The sequence below is a fragment of the Podospora pseudoanserina genome, chromosome 1 (assembly GCF_035222485.1).
Source record: "Podospora pseudoanserina strain CBS 124.78 chromosome 1, whole genome shotgun sequence".
NCBI classification, from domain to species: domain Eukaryota; kingdom Fungi; phylum Ascomycota; class Sordariomycetes; order Sordariales; family Podosporaceae; genus Podospora; species Podospora pseudoanserina.
The window spans coordinates 6,757,447-6,781,138 of NC_085920.1; the positions used below are offsets into that span (position 1 = coordinate 6,757,447).

The 23,692-nt window shown below is 53.7% G+C and overlaps 2 protein-coding genes across 2 annotated transcripts; both read left to right on the top strand.

Annotated features, from left to right (window-relative positions):
• Window positions 1-10,771: 10,771 nt before the first annotated feature.
• On the top strand, window positions 10,772-14,724 carry QC764_118980 (uncharacterized protein; the record flags this gene model as incomplete). The annotated part of the gene is made up of 2 exons (XM_062943162.1): window positions 10,772-11,671; window positions 11,736-14,724. Exons 1-2 carry the CDS (start codon window positions 11,229-11,231, stop codon window positions 14,722-14,724), a joined length of 3,432 nt encoding a protein of 1,143 aa, XP_062806233.1. The 5' UTR covers window positions 10,772-11,228.
• Window positions 14,725-18,049: 3,325 nt separating this feature from the next.
• QC764_118990 (uncharacterized protein) lies at window positions 18,050-20,578 on the top strand (the record flags this gene model as incomplete). The annotated part of the gene is made up of 3 exons (XM_062943163.1): window positions 18,050-18,064; window positions 18,148-20,027; window positions 20,395-20,578. 3 exons carry the CDS (start codon window positions 18,050-18,052, stop codon window positions 20,576-20,578), a joined length of 2,079 nt encoding a protein of 692 aa, XP_062806234.1.
• Window positions 20,579-23,692: the final 3,114 nt, after the last annotated feature.

Genomic DNA, 23,692 nt, shown 5'->3' on the forward strand with positions numbered 1-23,692 from the left:
CGACAACGTCAACAACAACTACGTCCACTTCCACCAGCAGTGTTACCACCACTGGGACAGAGACCTCGAGCACTACTACCACAACAACATCAACATCAACATCTGTGCGCGAGACCACGTCTACGAGCAGCACTACAACAACCGGCACTTCAACAACAAGTACTACAACTACATTGACGTCAACATCAACATCTGTCAGCCAGACCACGTCGACTAGCAGTACAACCACCACTGGCACATCCACAACAAGCACAACAACTACCACAACATCTACATCAGTCAGCGAAACCACGTCAACAAGCAGCACAACAACCACTGGCACCTCAACAACTGACACGACGACGACGTCAACTTCGACTTCAACCTCAGTGAGTGAGACCACATCAACAAGCAGCACTACGACTACTGGAACCTCAACCACAAGCACCACCACAACGTCCACATCTATCTCTGTCAGTCAAACAACGTCAACGAGTAGCACAACAACCACAGGGACAGAAACGACGAGCACAACAACCACCTCTACTTCCACCTCTGTGAGGGAAACCACTTCAACAAGCAGCACAACAACCACAGGGACTTCCACAACCAGCACCACAACAACATCTACTTCCACCTCTGTGAGTGAGACCACTTCAACAAGTAGCACCACAACCACTGGCACCTCCACAACCAGCACTACAACCACGTCCACATCTGTAAGCCAGACCACATCGACAAGCAGCACCACCACCACGGGCACAGAAACTACAAGTACTACAACCACATCTACTTCAGTCAGCCAAACGACTTCAACAAGCTCTACCACCACAACCGGGACGTCAACCACAAGCACAACTACCACAAGCACTTCCACGTCTATTAGTCAAACAACGTCCACGAGCTCCACCATCACAACTGGCACGTCAACATCAAGTACGACAACGACTGGGACGTCAACGACAAGTACGACGACCACTGAAACGTCAACCACAAGCACAACTACAACATCCACATCTACATCAGTGAGCGAGACTACCTCCACAAGTTCAACAACTACCACGTGGACATCTACCACAAGCACAACCACCACTTCCACATCTACCTCTACGTCCACATCAATTACCCAGACGACCTCGACAAGCTCGACGACTACAACCGGAACAGAGACCACAAGCACAACTACTACCGGCACGTCAACTTCAAGCACAACGACTAGCACCACGACTACTGGCACCTCCACAACCAGTACCACCACCACAGGCACGTCCACTTCAAGCACAACGACTACTGACACTTCGACAACCTCAACGACTACTACCGGGACATCAACCACCAGTACCACCAGTACCTCGACTTCAGTAACCGAAACCACTTCCACAAGCTCAACTACTACCACAGGGACGTCCACGACAAGCACCACAACCACAACCACGTCAACATCAGTTAGTGGGACAACCTCAACAAGCTCAACTACGACCACTGGGACCTCAACAACATCAACAACAACAACCGGCATATCGACGAGCTCAACCACCACCACAGGAACTTCGACTACTTCAACGACAACAACCGACACAAGCAGCACAACAACCACAGGCACGTCAACGACTTCAACTACAACGACTGGCACGTCAACTAGCTCAACTACCACTACCGGGACTTCAACCACGTCAACTACCACCACAGGGACTTCGACGACATCAACCACGACCACTGGGACTTCAACCACGTCAACAACAACCTCGACGACTACCACTGGTACTTCAACAACCTCAACCACCACAACCGGGATTTCAACAACGTCAAGCACAACAACCGGGACTTCAACTACATCAACAACGACTACTGACACTTTCACCACCGAGACCACCGAGACTTCGACCACGTTGACAACCACTACCGGAACTTCGACCACATCAACAACCACGTTGACGACTACTACAGGCACTTCAACTACGTCAACTACCACCACCGGCACTTTGACAACTTCAACGACAACAACCGGCACTTCGACCACGTCAACCACCACCACCGGCACTTCAACCACATCAACAACCGAGATTTCAACTACCTCAACAGCCACAACTGAGACGTCAACTACATCAACCACAACAACCGGAACTTCTACCACATCAACCACCGGTACTTCAACTACATCGACAACTACAACCGGGACTTCGACTACCTCCACCACTGCCACCGACACGTTGACAAGCTCAACAACAACAACTGGCACTTCGACCACGTCAACAACTACTTCCACGACAACCACCGGGACGTCGACCACTTCGACTACAACCACTGGTACGTCAACGACGTCAACGACCACTACTGGGACGTCAACCACATCAACGACCACCACTGGGACGTCGACGAGCTCAACCACCACCACCGGGACTTCAACAACATCAACGACTACAACTGGCACGTCGACAAGCTCAACGACCACAACCGGCACCGAGACATCTTCAACAACAACCACTGGCACTTCAACGACTTCCACAACTACCACTGGCACGTCAACCAGTTCCACGACTACGTCGACGACAACTACAGGCACATCTACAACGTCTACAACAACTACCGGTACGGAAACGACCTCGACAACCACCTCCACAACAACCACCGGCACATCTACCACTTCCACGACGACAACCAGCACGGAGACCAGCTCTACAACCACCACCGGCACGTCCACGAGCTCGACCACTACTACCGGCACTTCAACAACTTCAACGACCACCACTGGCACCTCAACGACGTCCACAACCACCACTGGTACATCCACAAGTTTGACTACGACAACCAGCACAGGCACTTCAACTACCTCGACGACTACGTCAACGACGACTACCGGCACATCCACAACATCTACAACAACTACCGGTACATCAACAAGCTCAACCACAACCACGGGCACGTCCACAACGTCCACCACGACCACAGGCACGTCCACAACGTCCACCACGACCACTGGTACATCAACAAGCTCTACCACAGCCACTTCCACAACATCGACTACAACTACAGGCACTTCGACAACTTCGACAACCACGACTGGCACATCCACGAGCTCAACCACCACAACTACCACTGGCACTGAGACAACGTCGACCACCACGAGCGGCACTGAGACAAGCTCAACCACCACAACCACCATCGGCACGTCCACGAGCTCAACCACCACAACTGGCACCGAGACAACATCAACCACCACGACTGGCACTTCAACGACGTCAACCACCACAACTTCCACATCTACAAGTCAAACCACATCTACTAGCAGTACAACGACTACAGGGACATCGACTTCCAGCACGACAACCACCACCACTTCCACATCCGTGAGTCAGACCACCTCCACGAGCAGCACGACCACCACTGGGACTTCGACAACCTCCACAACAACCACTGGCACCTCAACGAGTAGTACCACAACTACCGACACGTCAACGAGCTCGACGACTACGACGGCCACTTCCACGTCGGTCAGCCAAACTACGTCAACAAGCAGCACCACGACCACCGGCACGTCAACAAGCTCAACGACTACCACAACGACCTCGACGTCTGTGACTGAGACCACTTCAACGAGCAGCACGACTACCACTGGCACTTCGACGAGCTCAACCACCACTACTGGCACCGAGACAACTTCCACTACCACCACCGGCACGTCAACAAGCAGTACTACAACCACGACAACTTCGGTATCAACGAGCAGCACGACGACGACGGGGACATCGACAACCAGTACGACAACTACCGGCACCTCGACAAGTAGCACGACGACGACGGGGACGTCGACTTCCAGTACCACGACAACCACCACCTCCACGTCCACCTCTGTCAGTCGAACCACCACAACGAGCAGCACTACGACTACCGGCACGGCGACGTCAAGCACCACCACAACCACCACATCCACGAGCCAAACCACGTCGACAAGCAGCACCACCACCACCGGGACGGCAACATCTAGCACTACGACGACGACAACGTCTACGTCCACCTCGCTCAGCCAAACCACCTCCACATCCACCGAGACAACTACGTCAACCACCACCTCCTCGGCAACGGTGATCAGGGTTACGATCGCAACAACCAGCAGCACGTCAACAAGCGTCTCCACGACGAGCACCACATCGACCGTCTCCACAACAACCACGGCAACGAGCACAAGCAGTACGACGACCACTGGCACATCAACAACCTCGACCACCACCACCCAGGCCAGCACAACAACCACGGGCACAACGACGATTTCAACCACGCTCACCTCGGCCAGCACCACAACAACGGGGACATCCACCAGCAGTACCACCACCACTGGCACGGCAACTACGAGCACAACCACCACGAACACGTCAACCAGCTCGACGACCACCACAGAAACCACCACGTCCTCCGCTACCGTCATCAGAGTCACCATCAGCGGTAGCACTTCCACCAGCGTCTCAACAACAAGCACCACGTCCACCTTCTCCACCACGACGTCCACCACGGCAAGAAGCACAACAAGCACCACGTCCACCTTCTCCACCACAACGTCCACGACTGCCACCAGTACAAGCAGCACAACTACCACTGGCACCGCCACGACGTCCACAACCACCACCAGCACGCAGACTTCCACAACGACAAACACGGCGACAACTTCGACGACGACGACAAGCACAACTAGCACCACTACCACTGGCACGTCAACCACGTCGACTACCCTCACCCAAGCGAGCACCACCACCACGGGTACGTCGACGACGACGACAACAACAACGAGCACCAGCTCCAGCTCCGTCTCCGTCTTCAGAGTGACTATCATCTCCACAAGCAGCACCACAACGGAGACATCCACCACACGGACGACGTCCACATTGTCAACATCAACAACGGTCATCAGCACATCCAGCACCACAACTACCGGCACCGCAACGACGTCGACGACCGCCACCAGCACATCCAGCACAACAACCACTGGCACGGCGACGACCTCAACAACCACCACCGTGCCTAGCACAACCACAACTGGTACCTCCACCATCTCAACAACCATCACTTCAGCCAGCACAACCACAACCGGCATCTCGACCTCCCTGGCCACAACAACTAGCACATCCAGCTCCACTACGACAACCATTTCCACATCCACCTCGTCGACAACTACAACCGGCACATCCAGCACCACCACCACAACTTCCGCGGTATGTCCCCCCTGAACGCCGCCCCCTGAGCCCCCTCTTTTTCGCCTGTGAAACTAACACATGATCCAGACCACCTCAACAACCAACACCATCACCTCCACCTCCACTGTCTCCATCTTCCGCGTTTCCATCCTCTCCTCCTCCACCACCGCAACCTCAACCCGCACAACAATAGTAGATTTCACCACCACTCGCACAACAACTGTCGACCTCACAGTCAATGGCGCCGCCCGTCAAGCCTCGGCCGCCGTCTCGCAGGCCCAAGCTGGACGTCAACAAGGCGAGGCCATCATCGTCGAGATTGACGTCTCTGGCACAAGCGTGGGTATTGTTTCTGCTACAACAACAGGAAACGTCATGGTTTCCATCTCTGGCACCACCGTACCAGTGGTTATCACCGCAGCGTCAGTGTTTGCCAGTCAGAGAAGCGCAAGCAGTGCCAGTGTGCGCAGTGCGTCACTTGCGAGCGCGAGCAGGGCGAGCGTCGCTTCTGTGGCGAGTGTGAGCAGTGCAAGCAGGGCGAGTTTCTTGAGCGCAGCTGGGATAGGGGGCAATGATGTGATTACGGCTGCGGCGGTTTTCAGTGCTCTGAGAGCAGAGAGTTCGGCAAGGGCCGCGTCCGCCTCTTCGGCTTCGGCTTCGGCTTCGAGGGCGGCAGCAGCACGGAGACTGCCATTGAGTGGACAAGCTTTTGGAGTTGGACCTGTGTCCGCTTCGGTTGATGTCGGAGTGGGCGCTTTGCCGGTTTCTGCTTCGGTGAACGTTGGTGCTGGAGGAGCGGCTGGTCCTCCCAGCTCGAGCACTTCAAGCTCTGTGACTCCTGTGCGAGCCGGAGCCGGAGCACCAGGCCAAGCGTCCATTTCTGTTTCCCAAGGCAGAGTTAGCTCAAGCTCTTCAACCACATCCAGTTCGACAACACCACCAGCAAGAGTACCACTCGGTCTCGGCGGTACGTCCGGCCGCTTCACCATCCCCGCCCAACAACAACAAGGAATCAGCATGCCCGTCAGCTCAGTTTCCTCCTCATCATCCTCATCCACCGCCCGACCAGCCCGCCAACAAGGCGGAGCAGCAGGCGGCTTTGGAGCAGAGTTTGCTCCCGGGGGCGGTGAAGAGGAAGGGGCAGATTTTACTTCCGGAGGAGCGGGAGCGAGAGTTGGGGATGGGGTTGGAGAGACTGAGTCTCAGTTCGGAGTAGAGTTTGTCCCTGGTGGCGGGGAAGAAGAGGGGACCGACTTTTCCGCTCCCATCACTGGACAAGGAGCGCCTGGCCCACTGACGGAAGGAGACAATGTCTTCATTTTCGACAACGGCAACAACGAGGCAGGAACTGGGCTTGGCACCGCTGGCTCTGTGACTGGCTCCCAGTTTGGCAATGAGTTTGTGCCAGGCGGCGGCGAGGAAGAGGGCATTGTATTTTCGGGAGATGGTCTCACTTCCGACTCCCACGTCGAGACGGGCTCTGAATTCGGTAACGAGTTTGTTCCCAACGGCGGCGAAGACTGCTCCGTCTCGCTCTCCGCCAACGAGTTTCGTTTCCCCGTCGCCGCAACTGCCACACCAATCGGTGCAGCGTGCAGGACGGTAGCGGAGAGTTGGAGGCCTGGGGTGACGGAGTTGCTTCCTTCTTTGGGGGGTAGAAGAATTCCCAACCCTGACGACGGGAGAGTCGATAATGCCTATGGGCAGGAAGACGATGGCGGCAGGGTAGAGAAGAGACAAGGCCAAAACGACCCAGTCATTGTTGTCGTTACCGCTACCGCTACGGATAAGGTAACTGCCACGGCAGAGACGGATGTCACGGCTACGGCGACGGCGACGGCGACAGTTAGGGCGAGGTTTAGGGGCGTGAGGGATTATGTTCTTTAATTTTTGAGAGCATATCTTTTCCGGATGTTTTGAGTATTCTTATCACAGGGGGGGGGGGCTTTTTTGAGGGAGGAATCTTTTCAGTTTGGTGGAATTTTCAAGGGAGGTTAAGAAATGAGTATGTTTGGTGATTTTTTTTTGGATGGAGTTTGAGAAAAAGATAAGGAAAATCAGGGAAATGGGGAGTGAAAAGTGCAAGGAAGGGGTTCAAGAAAGATTGGCATTCTTGTTTAAAGAAGGAAAAGAGAGAAAGGGGTTTCACTTCTTGAAAATTTACAAATGTTTGTTTTTGTTTTATTCTGACGGCGGCGAAGAGGGTGTTAACGCCCCTTACCCCGTTGTTTGTTTTGGAATACACGGTACCCTGAGTTTGTAGGTAGTTTTTAATCGATTGAGTCTGTGAAGTTATACACAGATGCTTACACTAGGTGGTTTGTTTTTGGGATGGTGTTTTGTGTGATGCTATGGGAGTGACATGGAAAGAGGTATGTCTTGGGCCTTTTAATGTGTTGATAAATATTCTACTGAGGCTCATTTGGCAGAACGACATTCCACAAAGCAAGAGCTCCTTTCTCAGAGCATTGCCCATTTCCCCTGAGATTAAGCTCAATGGAAGCTCATGTTAGGCAAATAGCTCTTGGCACAGATACTCAGTTTCTCATCCAGCTTCACGTAACTGATTCTGTATCCCCCAACCTCGAATCATTAAGCTAACAATACAGCCAGGGCAGTAAACACACCAGGGGCTCACCACCCCCTCAAAACAAACCCAAGATCTTTCCCAAAGCAAGCCTTTCAGCCTGTCAGGGCTCCCCAGATCTTTTCCCTCCGTCAGATCAATCAAGGGGATCTCAACACCCACGTTTCAGCTACCAAACCCGGCGATGCACGACACCAGATCATGAGGCTTGCCCCCCAAAGTCTATTGCTGGTGGGGTTCCAAGAGACGTCAAAGTGTCAAAAAAAATAAATAAAAAATAAAAATAAAAAAATCGCTAAGAATAACCAAAAAAGATTCTAGAATCTCAATGATGTGGTGTAGCGTGCCCGACTGCCGAAAGAGTCTGTCGTGTCGATGAAGTTGTTTCAGGGGGCTTGGGTATGGAGTGTGGACCTCCTTTTTGTTTCAACGGCGGCAGTGAGGTTTGTCGTCTGATCAACCTCGCGCCAAAAAAAAAAAAAAAAAAAATGTCAAAGCGATTAGACGCGGCAAGGAGAGGGAGAGATGAACCGTACGGAAGATATCTCCGTACAGAAACAGGGAGGTGGGTGGTGGAGGCTGCTGAAGCAAGGACCCTGTTTGACTGCAGGCAGAAACCGAAGGGATCACACTGACACGACCCGGCAGTTCATCAGGACACAAGAGTTGGGTTCATCCTATGAATCAACTGCACGGTGAATATCAAAATGGCTAATATTGACGGGCTGATGATGCTCTGCTTCTGCCATTGTGTCCTCTTTGCTGCCCGTCCCTTGGTTTCAGGGTGCCATTTTGCCGGTGAGCCTTGCAAGCACCAAGCAATTCATGCATTCTTACAGGGCTGGTTCGGTTGCCCGGATTTGACTGAATTTCGATCGAGTAATACAGCCAACGGACAGGATTCGAGTCGTGATATACATCCCTTGATTAAGCGGAACAAAACAGGTTGCTGGAAGAGGAGAAAATCCTGGCTATTTGATGGGAGAGGGGTGCATGCACCGGATTCTTGGTCGGATCACTGGAAACAGATGATGTCAGAATCGGTGTTGGCGTCGACATCCGAACCTGCCCTGTGCTTTTCTTCGCGCTGAGCCGCCCTTTGAATGGCGGGGGCATCCTGCAGAGACAGGGGGTGTGGAAGGTGGTGGTGGTGGTGTTCGGAGAGAAAAACGCTCGGTGAGAGGCCCGACTTGGTGGGTGGGTTTTCTCTGCAAACTTCAGCTTCATGCTGTCAAACCACGATCCTCGACAGCATCCGACCCGACGACGACGACGCAGGTGTCTCGACGGGCGACCGGCGGGCCTCGACTCTGAAAGACTGCAATTCCTCCTGCCAGCAATCAGCAGTAGCGTGAGAAAATAAGAGTTTTCTTGGTGAATTGGCGCTCCATGTCTCACCACGTGTCGAAGGGGTCCTCCAACCCCTCATGCTATTCCACTTTGACTTCATGCAGACTCTTCCTCTTGATAGCTGTTGCATGTATGTCCCCGCCATTTTTACCGCTTTTCTGCTCGACAGTTGTGCAAAAAAACTGGTTGTCGTGTCGATGGAGGGTCAAAGTCAACAAAGCAAAACAACCTGTCGACGGTGAGAGAGAACACCAACCACACACCGATTGATCGGTCTTGGCTTGGCCGACGACCGACCCCGGGTGTGGGGCATTCTCGGACACGAAGAATCTCGGGAGTGCGTTGGGAATTCCCGGAGATGGTACCTCTCCGCCCGAATCAGAAGTGCAGATGGCGTTGCCGGAGGCGGCAGTTGTGACCCCAATCTGGGCATCGAAACGCGCGCAAGTCCTGAACTCTGGAAAATGTCCACGATGTCCAAGAGACGCGCTCGGGTGTTGCTGCTTCTCCAGGCTGATGACGTTTCGCGCACAGGGTTACATCCCGAACAGGGAGGCTCAGAAGATTACCCCCACCCACTTGCGGGGGGGGTTGACGGGCGCCAAGCGGGGGTTTGATGAAGAAGAGAGAAAATCAGCGGGATCGAGAACTCGGAGATCACATCTTGAAATTGCGTGGCATTATGGCCTTGGCTGGTCGTTCAACCACTGAAGTCTCCCCTCCTCCTCAACCCCCCAGCCCACCCTGGAGCCGAGCTTCCGGGCTTTCACAGACACGATCAACAGTTGCTTTGCATCATGGAAATTCCAGAAAACCCAGAGATCTCGCCGCTGCTGCGACATGATATGACTCTTGCTGGGTGACTATCAGCTTGACAAGGCCCCAAGGCTGTACTCACCTCGTGCCAAGATATCTCGCCATATAAAATTGCGCTGCCATCTTGTGAGATGGCCGGTGATATAGCGGGAATTGGCCAACTGACCGGAGGCAGACGTCGAAGCCATTTTGGGGCAAGCTCACTGGGACAAGGTCCTCAACAGTGCCCAATTGGGACATGTAAAGACGGCACGAGGGTGGATTTCCGGAGCTCTCCCATCTGAAACAGATATCGCCAACACTGAAGGACCCCGCTTCACCGAGTCCTGATCTTGGTCTGTTCAGGCCTGGTCTTCATGGTATGTCGATATTGTAGAGCAAGAGAGAATAAATTATGTTGTTCGACTCATTGGCTGTCCGGCCACCCGTCTTGTTTGGTAGGTCGTGTATCATTGCAAGGGACAAATCAGGCTTTATGGTGGTAGCAGGAACAGGTGCAAGGGAACCAAGATGCGGGCACTGAATCTGGAGCACTGGAGCACTGGAGCACCCTGCCATGCATCCCCATCTGTCAAATATACGACAGACCTGAACATGCCCTTTCTCGCCGCGCAGCCAGACCGAAGCAGGAGGGAGGTTGGCGGGTGCAGGAAGAGACGTCTGTAGGCCGGGATCAGACGCTCTCCAGTCTCACTGATCTCTCAACGATGGAGCTGGCGCACGTCTCACTCTGGGCAGCCCCGCTTTCTTGCTCCTGTGCTCCCTGAACAGAAGGGAAGGGGGGAAGGGTTCCCTGGCTCAGGCGCATGCACCTCATGTAACAACCAAGACTTGTTACATCTACAAAGCAACCGCGCCCCATCCAGTCCCTCTCTTGTCTTGCTCCCATCTTCTTGCCTTCTTCCAGTCGTGTTTCGACGTCTACTTTATACGTCTCGGATTCTTTCCAGCCTCGCCAGAGCGAGAGGCCAAACAAACCCCAGGAAACACGCCATCCTTTGAGCCAGGGCAGGCTGGTTTCTGCTGGGCCCATTTGTGTGGCTGTCCAACTCCATTTCTTTCAGTTCAGCTTTTTCCTTTCCTTCCCACCCACCACCCCCCGTTTCCGAATTATTCCCAACCGACAGCCGGCTGCTCTCGCCCCGTGTCTTGACTTGATTGCTCTCCCATAGCCCCCCAGAACCTCACCGCGGCACATCACTCCTGGACCACACAGCATTGGAACGGCATGGCACCCGCAATCTCCGCATAGCAACACTCTTGCCGTCGACCCTCGGTGGGCTACTGCCCCGTAGCCCACTCCTGGCACCATGGGAAACGCCCAGTCCACTGAGACAGCCCGGAGGTATTCCCAGAAGCTGTCCAAGCCGAAAACCAACAATCATGCCACAGCCGGTCTGTTGAGCCCCAGCGGCTCCTCAAATAATCCCAAGAGATACTCCAACCGCCCACTGCCAGATCCTCCATTGTCTTCTCCCTCGCCAGTCTCTACCCCAACCTCATCGGTTTTTGACCAGGCCGACACTGCCCAGACACGCAACGGCCGCAGTGCCTCGTTCACATCAGTCCCAGCTCTGCAACAGGAATCCAAACGAAGAAGCCTGTTCCGCGTGAGGTCAACCCAAGTTGTGCCTGACGCTGACCATCGGGATAGCATTGGGTCGGGATCGAGGATGGTGGATCTGATGAACAGGGCCAACTCGTTGACGTATGAGTCGGCAGTCGCATACTATGGGCCGCCCGAGCCTGAGGAGTACGTTCTGTGTCTGTGGGCGATTGCTGGGTCTTGAAAGTCTTGCTAACATCTGTCTGCACAGGTGGTCATCCGAACCTAGAACCCGGACATCTTGGAACTATAACTTGACGTCATATGAGGCTAAGCGTTTGTTGAATCTCGTCGAAGAACCAGGGCTTGAACATGCGACGACCATGTCAGAGAATCGGATGACGGTTGTCACCGAGACGACGTGGAAGAGCTCCAATCCGACGAACCCTCCGAGCACCTCGGTCACCCGTGCCAACTCGGAAGTCTCGCTCTACATGCCTGTTCGACGAAGATCCATCATCCAAACGCCAGGCGTTGCTACCCGGGCAAATTCGATGCGCAGCGTTCCCGGACAACCGAGATTCAATCCACGATATAGTCACCCTCCTACCCCAAGTCTGTCCAGGCAACCGTCTTTCGACTCGTACCGAGATGGAATCGTTTCTATGCCGCCTCGGCTTGATGATATCGGGTCGATTCCCAGAGCGGTAACGCCGCGCGAGGAAGATTACCAGTCAATTGGTGGTTATAAGTTGGGTTCTTTGCGTATCACGAACGGGCCCGCCAGCCCTTCGAGTCCGGAGGTGGAGAGAAAAGGTGGAAGTCGGTTCAAGTTGGGGGGAGATGATGACTACTTTGCCAACACGACAGCTTCGGACCAGAGCAGCACGACAAACCCCACTACCGCTGCACTACCACCGACACAACAACAGCCAGATGCTGCGGGACTCAGTCACACCACCACGACCGTTGTAAGCCAGCAGACAAGCGTTGTCTCTGACGGCGTCTCTGTCACGAGCACTCGACAATACTTGAAGGAGGTCAACATCAGCCCGCTCTCTGTCCGTTTATCTCCTCCGACAAGCCCGCGACTGCAGACCACATCCAAGCATACCGCCCACGAGGATTCACTGTTCGAGGATGATGTTCTGTCGGAGATTGCAGCTGCCGAGATTCTGGATGTTCGTCTGGATCCCAGTGCAAAGCCATCTCAAGTCACTCCGACCAAGGCTCTGTCCAGAAGCGACAGCGGATTCATCTCGACGACGAGCCCCTCCCCCGAATCCCCGCACAAGCCATTGACAAAAGCCGATTCCGGCTATAGCTCCAATGTTTCTCTCCGCTCCTTCAAGGCGAAGGATCAACCTTCTAAGAAGGAGAGCATGCGCTCGCTTGAGGGCCGGTCGGAAGCAAACCGCCGGAGCAGCTCAGTCAGATCCGATGAGCGGGAGCAGATTGTGCCCGCCTATGTCATAGCACCACCGAGAGAAGCACCGCCTCCTCCAGTACCTCCGAAAGATGCTCGCCGCGAGAGCCCGGGTCCGTCGCCCAACCCAAGGTCTGCCAGACAATCGAGCCGCTCCACCAGCAACCTAGCTCCGGAGAGTAGCCTCAACAGAGCGGGAAACTCTAGGGCGCCGCTTTCTCTGACTCCAATCAAGAACCTCCGATCTCGTGATCGCGGACCAGCGTCTCCCGAATCTGTCCCCACTCCTGTCAGTGCCAAATCGTCAAAGTCTGACAACTCTACCTTGAGCATTGGGACCAAGCCTCAGAAACCCAACAGACTCCAGAGACTCCTAAGCAGTGCTCGTCGCTCTGCAGCTGGCCCACTGGAAGCCCATGCGACACATGCTGTTGGGCAGAACGCCATTCCGTCGATACCGAGAGAGGTGGAAAGCAAGCTTCAGGAGCACAATGGCAGGTTTCCCATAACAACCAAGAGGCTGGCACTGAGGCCTCGAGCCAGTTTGGATACTCTGAAGACCATTTTCAGTGTTGGAAGCATGGAGGCTAGTCTCGATGCCCTTCACACGGCTCAGAAGCCTCCTGCTACTGCTGAATCAGGAGCAGAGCACAGCGCAAAGGAGAGTTCGTGGAGGCAAACCATGCACTCTGTGCCCACGCACATTGCCCACGTCGCCTCGCAAGTTATGCCGAAGAAGCCCATCGTGCGGAAGCCTGTAGTAGCTCGGCAGAGTTTTGAGAACCGAAGGAGCATGGATGGCAGGCCACGGCTTGTTTCTGAATTTGCCAACAGCTCGCCTAGGCACTCTCACGAAGCGACACTTGATGCTCTGGTGGGTGGTCGTGCAGTCATCTACTCGCCCCCAGACGAGGACCAGGAGGATACGAGGTATGCCATCGCGCACACCGAACTGCTTGCTTCGCTTCCATCACCCTTGCTTCCTAGCCCACTCGCCAAGGCGATGTCCATGAGCAGCAAGACCAACACACCACCTCCGGTTAGTATGGCGACGAGGCGCCAGATGTCCCTCCGCGTGCCACCGCCCTTACGATCACAGTCATCCAACTCGAGTCTTCACCGCACGGCCAGCCGCGAGAGCATTCAGAGCTATCCTGCTGCTCAATCCCTCTCGAGGAAGCCCAGCAGGGAGAGTATTCGCAGCTACCCATCATACCAGCAAGGAATGATTCCGGACGCGGCTCTGCCCTCTGCTGCACCCACAATGGATCCCCGCCGCCTTTCAGCATTCCGTCAGTCGAGCAACAGGGCCCCCGCCTGGGAAGTTCAGTCTGAGTACGGCGGACTTTCCCGCCAGCCTTCATACACATCGATGAATGGTGGCAGCAGGCGGGGCTCACTCAGCTCAGTCCAGGAGCACGAAGAGGATGTCATCAAGCGCCCTAGCAGTGCTCAGCCATGGCAGATGCGGTCAAGTCAGCAGCAGCAGCCCTTGAGGCACCGGGCCAGTCACGATGAGTGGAACCAGTTCGCAAGACGGCCACAAGCTGGACATCCTCCCTCCATGTCCAACGGCTACACAGCAACCGCCAAGTCAGTGTATGAACCGCGGTATGCGCAACAGCAACACACCCCGGCCAGCACTTGGAGCCGGAGTCAGCTTGATGCCTCGGCTGGGCAGTGGTACCAAGATGCATCTTACCCCCAGGTGCCACGAGGACATTATCGCAAGCGCAGCATGAGCTTGCAAAACTCGTATGGACCAAAACCCCCCTACCGAGTGTTGCATAGCTACAACTCGCCCGCCTATCGCAACGCCCCTATTTGGGGATGATGTGAGCGGGCACCCACACACACACAAACGCATGATTATTTCCTAGCGTTGTCGTTTTTTATCATGATATCCCGCATAGACGGCGCTTCCTTCTTTTTTCCGACGGACGAATGTCGCAGTCGTCATTATGAACATCCACATCACACATCGCTATCCGCGAACTTTTCCGTCAGGCATTTCATTGCAACTTGTTAACTTCTAATACCGGCTTGAATAAGGCTGTGTAGGAATTATTGTACATTTACCATGGAAACATATTTGCACATTTTACGGATTTTTATTTTTGTTGGGAGTGGCGCTTTTGTTTTATTTTGTTTAAGGGGTAGGGAAGGAGAGAAAGCATACATTTATACCCAGTTGGAAGTTGGAATAGGGGAGAGTTTGGTTCACAAAGAGAGGAACGGACGTTTTTTTTTTGTTTTTTTTGTTTTTTTTTTGAAATATTGAAGGGGATTTCTGGATGGAGGTGGTTTGGTCTGGCCCAGTAGTGTGGTGGTGATTGAGGGAGAGGGGGAGGGGGACTTGGCTTGTATTATTTATATACATATTCGTGTACCCTCCAACCCCCGTATATGCGTGGGGTTGTTGAGGGGGAGAATAAGAGACATTTTGAGATGTGATCACTTTGTTCTTTGCCTGTGTTCTGCTTCTGTGTTTGTGGTGAGAGTGGGGGATGCTTAGGGGTAGCCAGTTGCAAAGATGACTTGCCCAATGGGCGCGGGTTACCAAGTTTTCGGGTCAGCGTGTTGCTTATGTGGTGATGGTGCTGTGTGGGTGGGTGTTCCGAATTGGGGAGAGTTCCTGCATGTTTGTTTCCAAATGTGGTGTGTATGGATGGTGAGCAACGTTCTTTCGGTGTCTCCGGTGTCAGGGGTGACTGGCGTACGGTAGAAGGGGGGCGAGGGATGGGAAAGTTGAGCGAAAGAACGTACGGAAGAGAGAGCTAGATGGAGGACTATGATCGAGTGAGATTGCTGAACCCACTGTCGCCATTACTTACCACCTGTCACCAGGTATATCATTTGTGGGAGACTTGTGTCATGTTTCTCTCGTCGGTTTCAAAGCGGCCCGCCGGCGTATCCCGGCGAGAAGCTGGCAACAGTCACATATCCAGACAGAGGTCAGTACGCCGTCCGTTCCGGAAAATCCAAGTTTGGGTTTTGTGGTTGAGTCAAATGTCAGGGTCGTGGTGGGGGAGCGGAGGGTTTGGTACCTGACTACCCTGAATATGCGTTGGAGTGGAGAACCTGTATGCAGGTGAGGCTGCTCCGAGGCTGTGCTGCTTGTCTAAAGATTATCTTCGGGGTTGGGTTCGACAACAGACGTCATTATCTCCTGTTAAAAGCTTCCCTCTCTACTCGAGATTCGACGGGTGACTAGGCGAACCCTTGCTGGAGTACACACCGGTAGATCTGAGTAGATATTAAACGGACTTTTCAGTTGTGACATGTGTCACCGGGGAGGGAAGTGGGCATGCCGCTGCAGATGCTCGAGGGTCTGAGGTTCGGAAGACCCTGCAGATATACATCGAAGATCGGATGGGTTTACAGGGCACCGCAAGGTCCGGCCGTGATGGCGGCCGCGGGGCGTTCCTTTCGGCTTTTGTTGTTGATCGTCAACTGCGGGAGGGCGGTGCGTGCCTCGTTCCTTTTCGTCCTCTTTGCGGGGGAGCTACCTACAGCTGCGCTACTGTATGGTACTTTTCTTGGGTGGTATTCGCTTGTGTAGCCAGCCGTGGGAATCTTCGGGTGACAAGAATCAACAGGTTCGAGGATAATATTCCTCAGGCATCTCCAACCCAGTTGAGAGATGTCAAAATGATGGAGACACGGCGGATTCTGCGGAAAAGAACGTGAAGGCAACTGATGCTAGGCCCAGCCGGACAGGACCGAAGCTGCTGCGTTGCGGTTGTGTGGTTGGGTCCTGCGTGGTGTCTGCTGTGCCTCAAAACTGAGGAGGCTGTGCGTATGCGGACTGGGCCGAGTTGGCGACTTGAACCACATACTCTGTGTGGGTAGTCATTCGCCGCGTGGGTGATTGCTACAGCAGTAGTTTGGCAAGTCAGTGTGCTGGATTGGGTATGGAGAAGTCCATTGGTTTGGTCAAGCATTTTGGCCTCGTTTCTGCCCAAGGCGACCACGGCGACGACTGCGATGTTGATTTGATGATGTGTTTTGCTTGAACTAGCCCCCTTATTCCAGCGGCACAGTGCTATAGAGAGCGCAACGATATTTCTCTACCGCGCTTGGCTGGGCCGGTTTCAATTTGCTGAAGTTTGAGTGACGTTACCTCAGCTAATGTAAGATGCTGTGTCCTCAGAAAGACTCTAAATCAAGGGGTCGAACAGACTGGCAGCAGCTCAGCCACGACAGGCATCAAAATCGAGTGGATGGAGATGTCCTTGAGCCAAGGGCACGAGATTCGATAGGGCTGATGGGGAACAGCAGTCTCCTTGGCAGAACAGGTGGTCGATCTGGAGAAAAAGTCAGCAAAATGGTTGGAGAATGTGTGAGCAAATGCCCAAAAGGGAACGCTGCTGTGTTGGAGAAACAAAAGATTCCCCACCTTTTTGAACGAGTTTGTTGCACAGCCATGATCGCTGTTACGCTGGGCTGGGGAGCTAGGCCTTGTTCTCCAGGCGCGCCCAACTTTGGGGGATGGATTCGGTACGCAGCTCTCTTGATGCTGCTTTGGGGCCATCTCCGTATGGCTTGGACCAGACGTGGACGTGATTACCTGAGAATTGACGGCTTTGGCCAGAGGAGAGATGGATTACAAAGCGTATATGGCTTGTGTGTCAAGCCGTCGTGTGGTTTAGTCCCTGAACCGTATCTTCGGGCCACTCGTGGTGTGGGTGGTGGTGGTCGTAGGACAGGGATCAGCGGAGGGCGGGGCATTTCTCGTGGATCCATTGGCGGCAGCGAACTCTTGATGCGGGACAAGGCTCCGCTTGGTCTTCGGTACTGCTGACATCCCTGCCCCCGTTTTGCTTATCCTCTACCACCCTTCCCCAAAAGAAAGGCGCCGCCTCGTCCTTTATTTTTCTTTCATGGCTCGAGGCTCTCACTCACACACCTCTTCTTCCCTCCATCCCAAACCTCGCTGTACATACCCGTCTATCGTTGACTACGCACGCCTACAAGCTCTGCGGCTGGGCTAGCTTTGGCTGCCACAATCCCCCAGCCTCACAGACGAGCCAATGTGTCGATAACCACAGGCCCCCATCCAACACGCACCGTGACTGCAGGGAACCTTTGACTGCGAATCCCAGAAGCTTGTGTATTTTCAGACGGCGGGTTTTGCCAGTTGGCAATCGCCAGGCAAAATGTTTTGCATAAGGGTAAGTCTGTGCCGTTCTTGTTCTTGGTAAGCCGTTGGGAAACACTGCCAGGCAGGAGGCTAATGCATGGCGTGGGATTGCAGTTCGGGCGAGAAGAGCCGCCCAAGAAAAAGGGCAAGGGGAACTTTATTCGCAGAATGACAACCCTTCGACGCGGAGCTCCCAGTCAGGGGAGATCGGCCATGCTCCAAGCTGCCCTTATGTCGGCTGGGATGGGTGGAAATATACGCCCACATTTTACCTGCCATGACTCCATCAGAAGACACATCCTCTACGTCTACAACATCGCACGAGGGTCCGAAAAGACACTAAGAAGAGAAAAGTTCGAGGCCTTTCTCAAGGGAACACAGGGCGCCTTATGGGTGGAGCCGTTGACCCAAGAGTCGTACTCTTTCCAAGACTTCTTTTGGGTATGGAGTCAAAATGAGTCGGCGTGGTCTGCCGTGAGGAGGCATGAGGAATTGGACGCCTCAAAACCGATCAGCAACTACTTCATTAGCAGCAGCCATAACACATATCTGGATGGTAATCAGCTCTCGTCCAACAGCACGGCTGATGCCTATCGCGAGGTTCTCAGCAACGGTTGCCGTTGCATAGAGATTGACGTCTGGAACAATCCCAACTCCCGTAGTACCTCCCGAACACCCTCCAAATCGCCACAAATGGAACACCGGCGTCAGTTTTCATCCAACTCAATACCGCGAATTGCGGCTGAAAGGCTCGATGCCCTCATGAGCAGACACAGCCGTAGCCCTAGCGCCCCCCAAAGCGCCTTCTCATCGCTCGAATCCAAGCACAGCCGGAGTCCAAGCGCCGCCCAAACCACCTTTTCGACTCTAGAAACGCGAGAAAGCTCTACCACCCTCGATCCGCGAGACCTCGTCGGAAGCCGATCCCGGGCCTCCTCTCGCTCCAAGGAGGACAAATTCAACGGTGAGCCCGTCGTCCACCACCACGGCACCATGACCTCCATGATCAGCTTCCGCGAAGTCTGCATCGCCGTCCGCGAAACCGCGTTCCAAAGGAACCCCCTGCCCATCATTGTCTCCCTCGAAGTTGGCGCCGACAAGGAACACCAAGAGATGATGGTCCAAATCATGAAAGAGGAGTGGGACGGCTACCTCCTCGACAAGCCATTCGATCATATCGACCACATTACACAACAGCCAAGGCTCAATGAACTCTACAACAAAATCCTCATCAAAGTCAAGCGCATATCTGACAAGCAAGTCGAAGACGAGATTGAGCGCGGGAGGAAGCTCGGAATCAGCTCCATCAGAGCCAAACCGCCCATTACCAAGCCCCTGGCCGACCTGGCGATCTACACCCACAGCGAGCACTTTGACGACCACCAGTCCCTCCACTCCCGCACCCCATCCCATATTTTCAGCCTCAGCGAAGACTGCTTCCACGCCTTGGCTCACGACGCTACCAAAATCCGAACTCTCCTCTCACACAACCGCGACTTCTTCATGAGGATATACCCCAAGGGTCTCCGCGTGGACAGCAGCAACCCCGACCCCTCTTTCCACTGGAGAAGGGGGGTCCAAATGGTAGCCATGAACTGGCAGCGCACTGACGAAGGGATGATGATCAACGACGCCATGTTTGCGAACACTCACGGCTGGGTGTTGAAGCCCCCAGGACTGTTGAGTGACGAAAACGTTGACGTGGAGGACATCCCCAGGCGAACATTGGATTTGCGAATTACCGTCCTGGCAGGGCAGGCGATTCCCTTACCGCGGGACAGGAGGCAGTTAGGCGGGGTGGGGGTGATGGGGGATAGGAGATTCAGGCCGATGGTGAAGGTTGAGCTGCATGTGGAGAAGCAAAAGGGGGGGAATCAGGATTTGGTCAAGGAGACGGTGGTGGCGGAGACGGATAATCCTGATTGGGGGTATGATAGCAAGTCGTTGGACTTTTTTGAGGTGAAGGATGTGATTGAGGGGTTGAGTTTTGTGAGGTACGCTTTTTCTTTCTTTCAGGGGAAACCGAAGGAGAGGAGTTTTCCTCTGCTGCTTTCCGTCCTGGCCGGCCGTTGTCGTTTGCACATCACGGAAGCCGGGCGCGTTCGGAATTGTGCAGCGCAGAATGAGGCCAGAACAAAGTCCGGGAGAGGGCTGGGCGGAGCGGGAACCGGCGAGATGAACGACCGACGGGGGGCATATGGAAGACGAGAAAAAACAATTTTCTTTGCTTCTGACCGCCTCGCCGTCATGTCACGCAACGGACAACCGCCTCCCGCTCCGTTCCGGAAACCACACCGCTTCTCATCCCGCCCGTCTGTGTCCTTTTATTGCAAGCAGTGGCTAACAGCAACACGCGCACAGATTCAAAGTAGAGGACAGCTCCTCCATCCGCGACAACCTCATGGCTTGGGCCTGCATCCGCCTTGACAGGCTGCAGACCGGGTACCGGTGTATTGACCTGCTGTCCAAGACTCGTCGAAAGACGGAGCACGCGAAGTTGTTGGTCAAGGTTGAGAAGGTTTTTCGGGCTGAGACGCCTGCGTAATCAACACCCTCAACTGACCGGGGGGGAAAACACACGCCGCCGAATGTGTGACTCCGGAGGCCATCTTGCACCATTTCATTCATTTCTGCTGGCATATTTACCATTTTTTTTTTTTTTTTTTTTTTTTTTTTAAAAAAATACCAAGGCAAGCAAGCAAGCGAAGCATAGATATCCTGGCGTATGTTTTGTTGTTTTCAGGAGGTTAGCATTCCCTTCTCATCAATTTTTATCAGGGAGGGTAAATTTCTCTTTTCCCCCCTTTTTTTCAAGCGAAGCGGGCGTTGTTTCGTCGTTATATCCACTTGACTAGGCATTTTATCATTTTGATCAAAGCGGAGGGAGTTGGCGATTTGGTGATCTGGTATTGTCGTTTATTTATTTACCATGTTTTTTTTTTTTATACTTCTATATGAGATGAGCTCGCAATGGGAGCCTTGGATGGAATGGATAAGGAGGAAAGCTTTTGGAATAGGATACCCCATCAAAGTTGTTATTACAGACGTTTTTGTTTAGTTAGGACAGGACATAACAGGCAAAGCAAAACTGAGATTTGCATGGCGTCAACGTTGCGTCTTGAATATTTTTTTTGTGTACTCTTGCACTTGTGGCATCCTGATTGATATCAAGCATCTCGTTCATCCCAACTGTTGTCTCCGTGGTATGGTTTCCAGTTGCAACAGAGTATCTACCGTGTATCCCGTCCCAACTAGTCTCTGTGGGATGGTTTCCAGCAGTGATAGATATGATAGGTGATGCGTCGTATATGTCAAGGCAACAGTTTCCGCGTATGTACACGGATCTGTCGTGGCATGAATACACAAGAAAGAAGTCTGCTAGTCATCCTGTCACCACGGCTTCGTAAGACCCCAGAGCCCAATCTAGACCGCCGCATTATTTCTGTCATTTGCCTCCCGCGCCCAAATGAGAGATATCTCATCACCGTTGTCTGCAAGCGGGACGATGCCACGGAGCCTACTCCCGCTAAGGGTGGCACAACGTTGAGGGGACCAGGTGGAAGCACCTACACTGACTACCTGGAGAAGTTTCGAGCCAATATGTGCAGAATGACCGGCGGGGAGGGTGCAAGCACAGGCAAGGCAGACGATTAGCAATTTGCTACTTAGACCCGGGCGCTGTACAAGATAGCTAGCACACGGTAAGATGTAGAGGATAGATGTACCTCCATGATGGATAGGAGGTATTTTCGAATCTCGTGCCTTTGTCTGTCTGTGTGGTAGTATCGATTCTCTTGTCAACAATAGGAAGCAGCGCCTCGGCGTTGCAAGGTAAAAAGGGTGACAGACAAGACACAACTGCAACAGGGAGCCATTCCGCGAGTTCTCATTCGTTCCCGACAGTCTGGCTCATGTTACCCTCGCCCGTAGAAGCACTGGCTGACAGCGTCCGCTGTGTAACAAGCTTTGCATGACCTAGCGTGCAGTACCCGAGGAACACTTCCCTGTGATGCCCTCGTGGCGCCGTTTCGTGGTCTGCCCAGTACAGAAGAGCAGGGAAAAGCGGGAAGGGGTTCCGGTTCTCGGGGGTAGTTACTTTTGTGTGACCCGAAATATGTGGGAAGGGTTGACATGAACGGCCAGAGAACATTCTTCGCTCTGAAGATTTCGGGATTTCGGTGTCAACGGCGGCTGTCCACGTCGAGCTGGTTATCGCACAACTGGTGGTTGTAAGTGAGCCATCATTTCTGGCCGGCCGGAGACGAGCTTATCAACTTAACAAAACAAAAGATCAAGCTCCAGTCCGCCCCCACGCGAGATTACCGGCTGGTTGCGTAAAGTGCTGAGTGAGAGGGAATCGACAACCCTTTCACCGCCAGGCAGGGCTGGCCGATTGCATCGCAAACCAACCCGATATCAGGCCACAAAACCCTCCATCGTGGACGGCGTGGTAACAAACGCAGGTTTCCGTTGTCTGGTGTCTATGCTATGGGACTGTGATACAAAGTTCGAGTCTCTGTCCTGCTTTGCACCGTCTCCAGCTGGTTATGGTGTCTTGAAGTCCACAAGCGTAGCACATGTCGGGATTAACCACCAGGCATGTAGGTCATGCCTGCGTGAGGCGCGGCAATGATCGCACCGTCAAGACAAAGATTACCGCCAGGTCAGCTTGGCCAGTGGGGGTCTGCGGTGTTTCTTACCTGGATATCTCCCAAAAAAAAGCACTGGCTTTATAGCAGGAAAAGGAGCAAACGGTCTGTTATTGACCCTTGAAGAAGAGTAGTTTCTCTGCAGCCAAGAGCATCGGAGGGGCCCAAGTGAGATGGAATCGATCTCACAGATGGCATTCGCAGCTCATCAGGGATGCGGTGCCGAGATCGTGATGATTTGCAGCGATGGGGAACCCTTGAAGTCCCAGCAAATCACTGGTGGCTGTCGAATCCGGTTGTTTTCTTGCGTCCCTCACGAGGCGCTGATTGGCCAGACGCAGCCTGAATGTCTCACCAGCCCAGCAGCGCACAGGGGGGCAGAGCGCTGATGATACCCCAGTTCCGTGACTTGCGCATGCACGAATCACAGTGTGAGTAGGCTTTCGGCGAGCCGGTTGAGCTAATACTTGATGGAAAGCAGAGAAAAGAGAGGGTGAGCCATGGAATCTGTCTGAGCGCTAATCAGAAGACCAAACGTGACTTGAGGGGGAGGAAAGGAGAGGGCAGAGAGAGAGCTTTTCAAACGGCGGGGCACAGAACCGACGATATGACCACTCACCACCATCCATCCGTCTGCTTGCCCTGGTCAAACATGACAGAAGACGGGGGCAAAAAGAACGAACGGGACCTGGACCACCGGATGTGGCACAGGCGGAAACCAACGGCCGACAGCCGATTGCTCACCGAACTTATGCTTTTGTCTTTTATTTTCAAACGGCTGTCACCGGAACGAAAACATGGGAAACGAACGACGCATCGAATCGAATCGGAGCTATCACAACTCCCATGCTTTTACCAGCTGCCACCCGCGGCTGGTTGCAGGTATTCTGCGATCAGGCACTCGAACGCTAACGTGCCAGTATGCAAACAACCTGTGTAAATACCTGAAATCAACAGCCTAGGGTGGGCGGGGACACTTGATGTACGAAGTATGCGCTTCCTATGCTCTC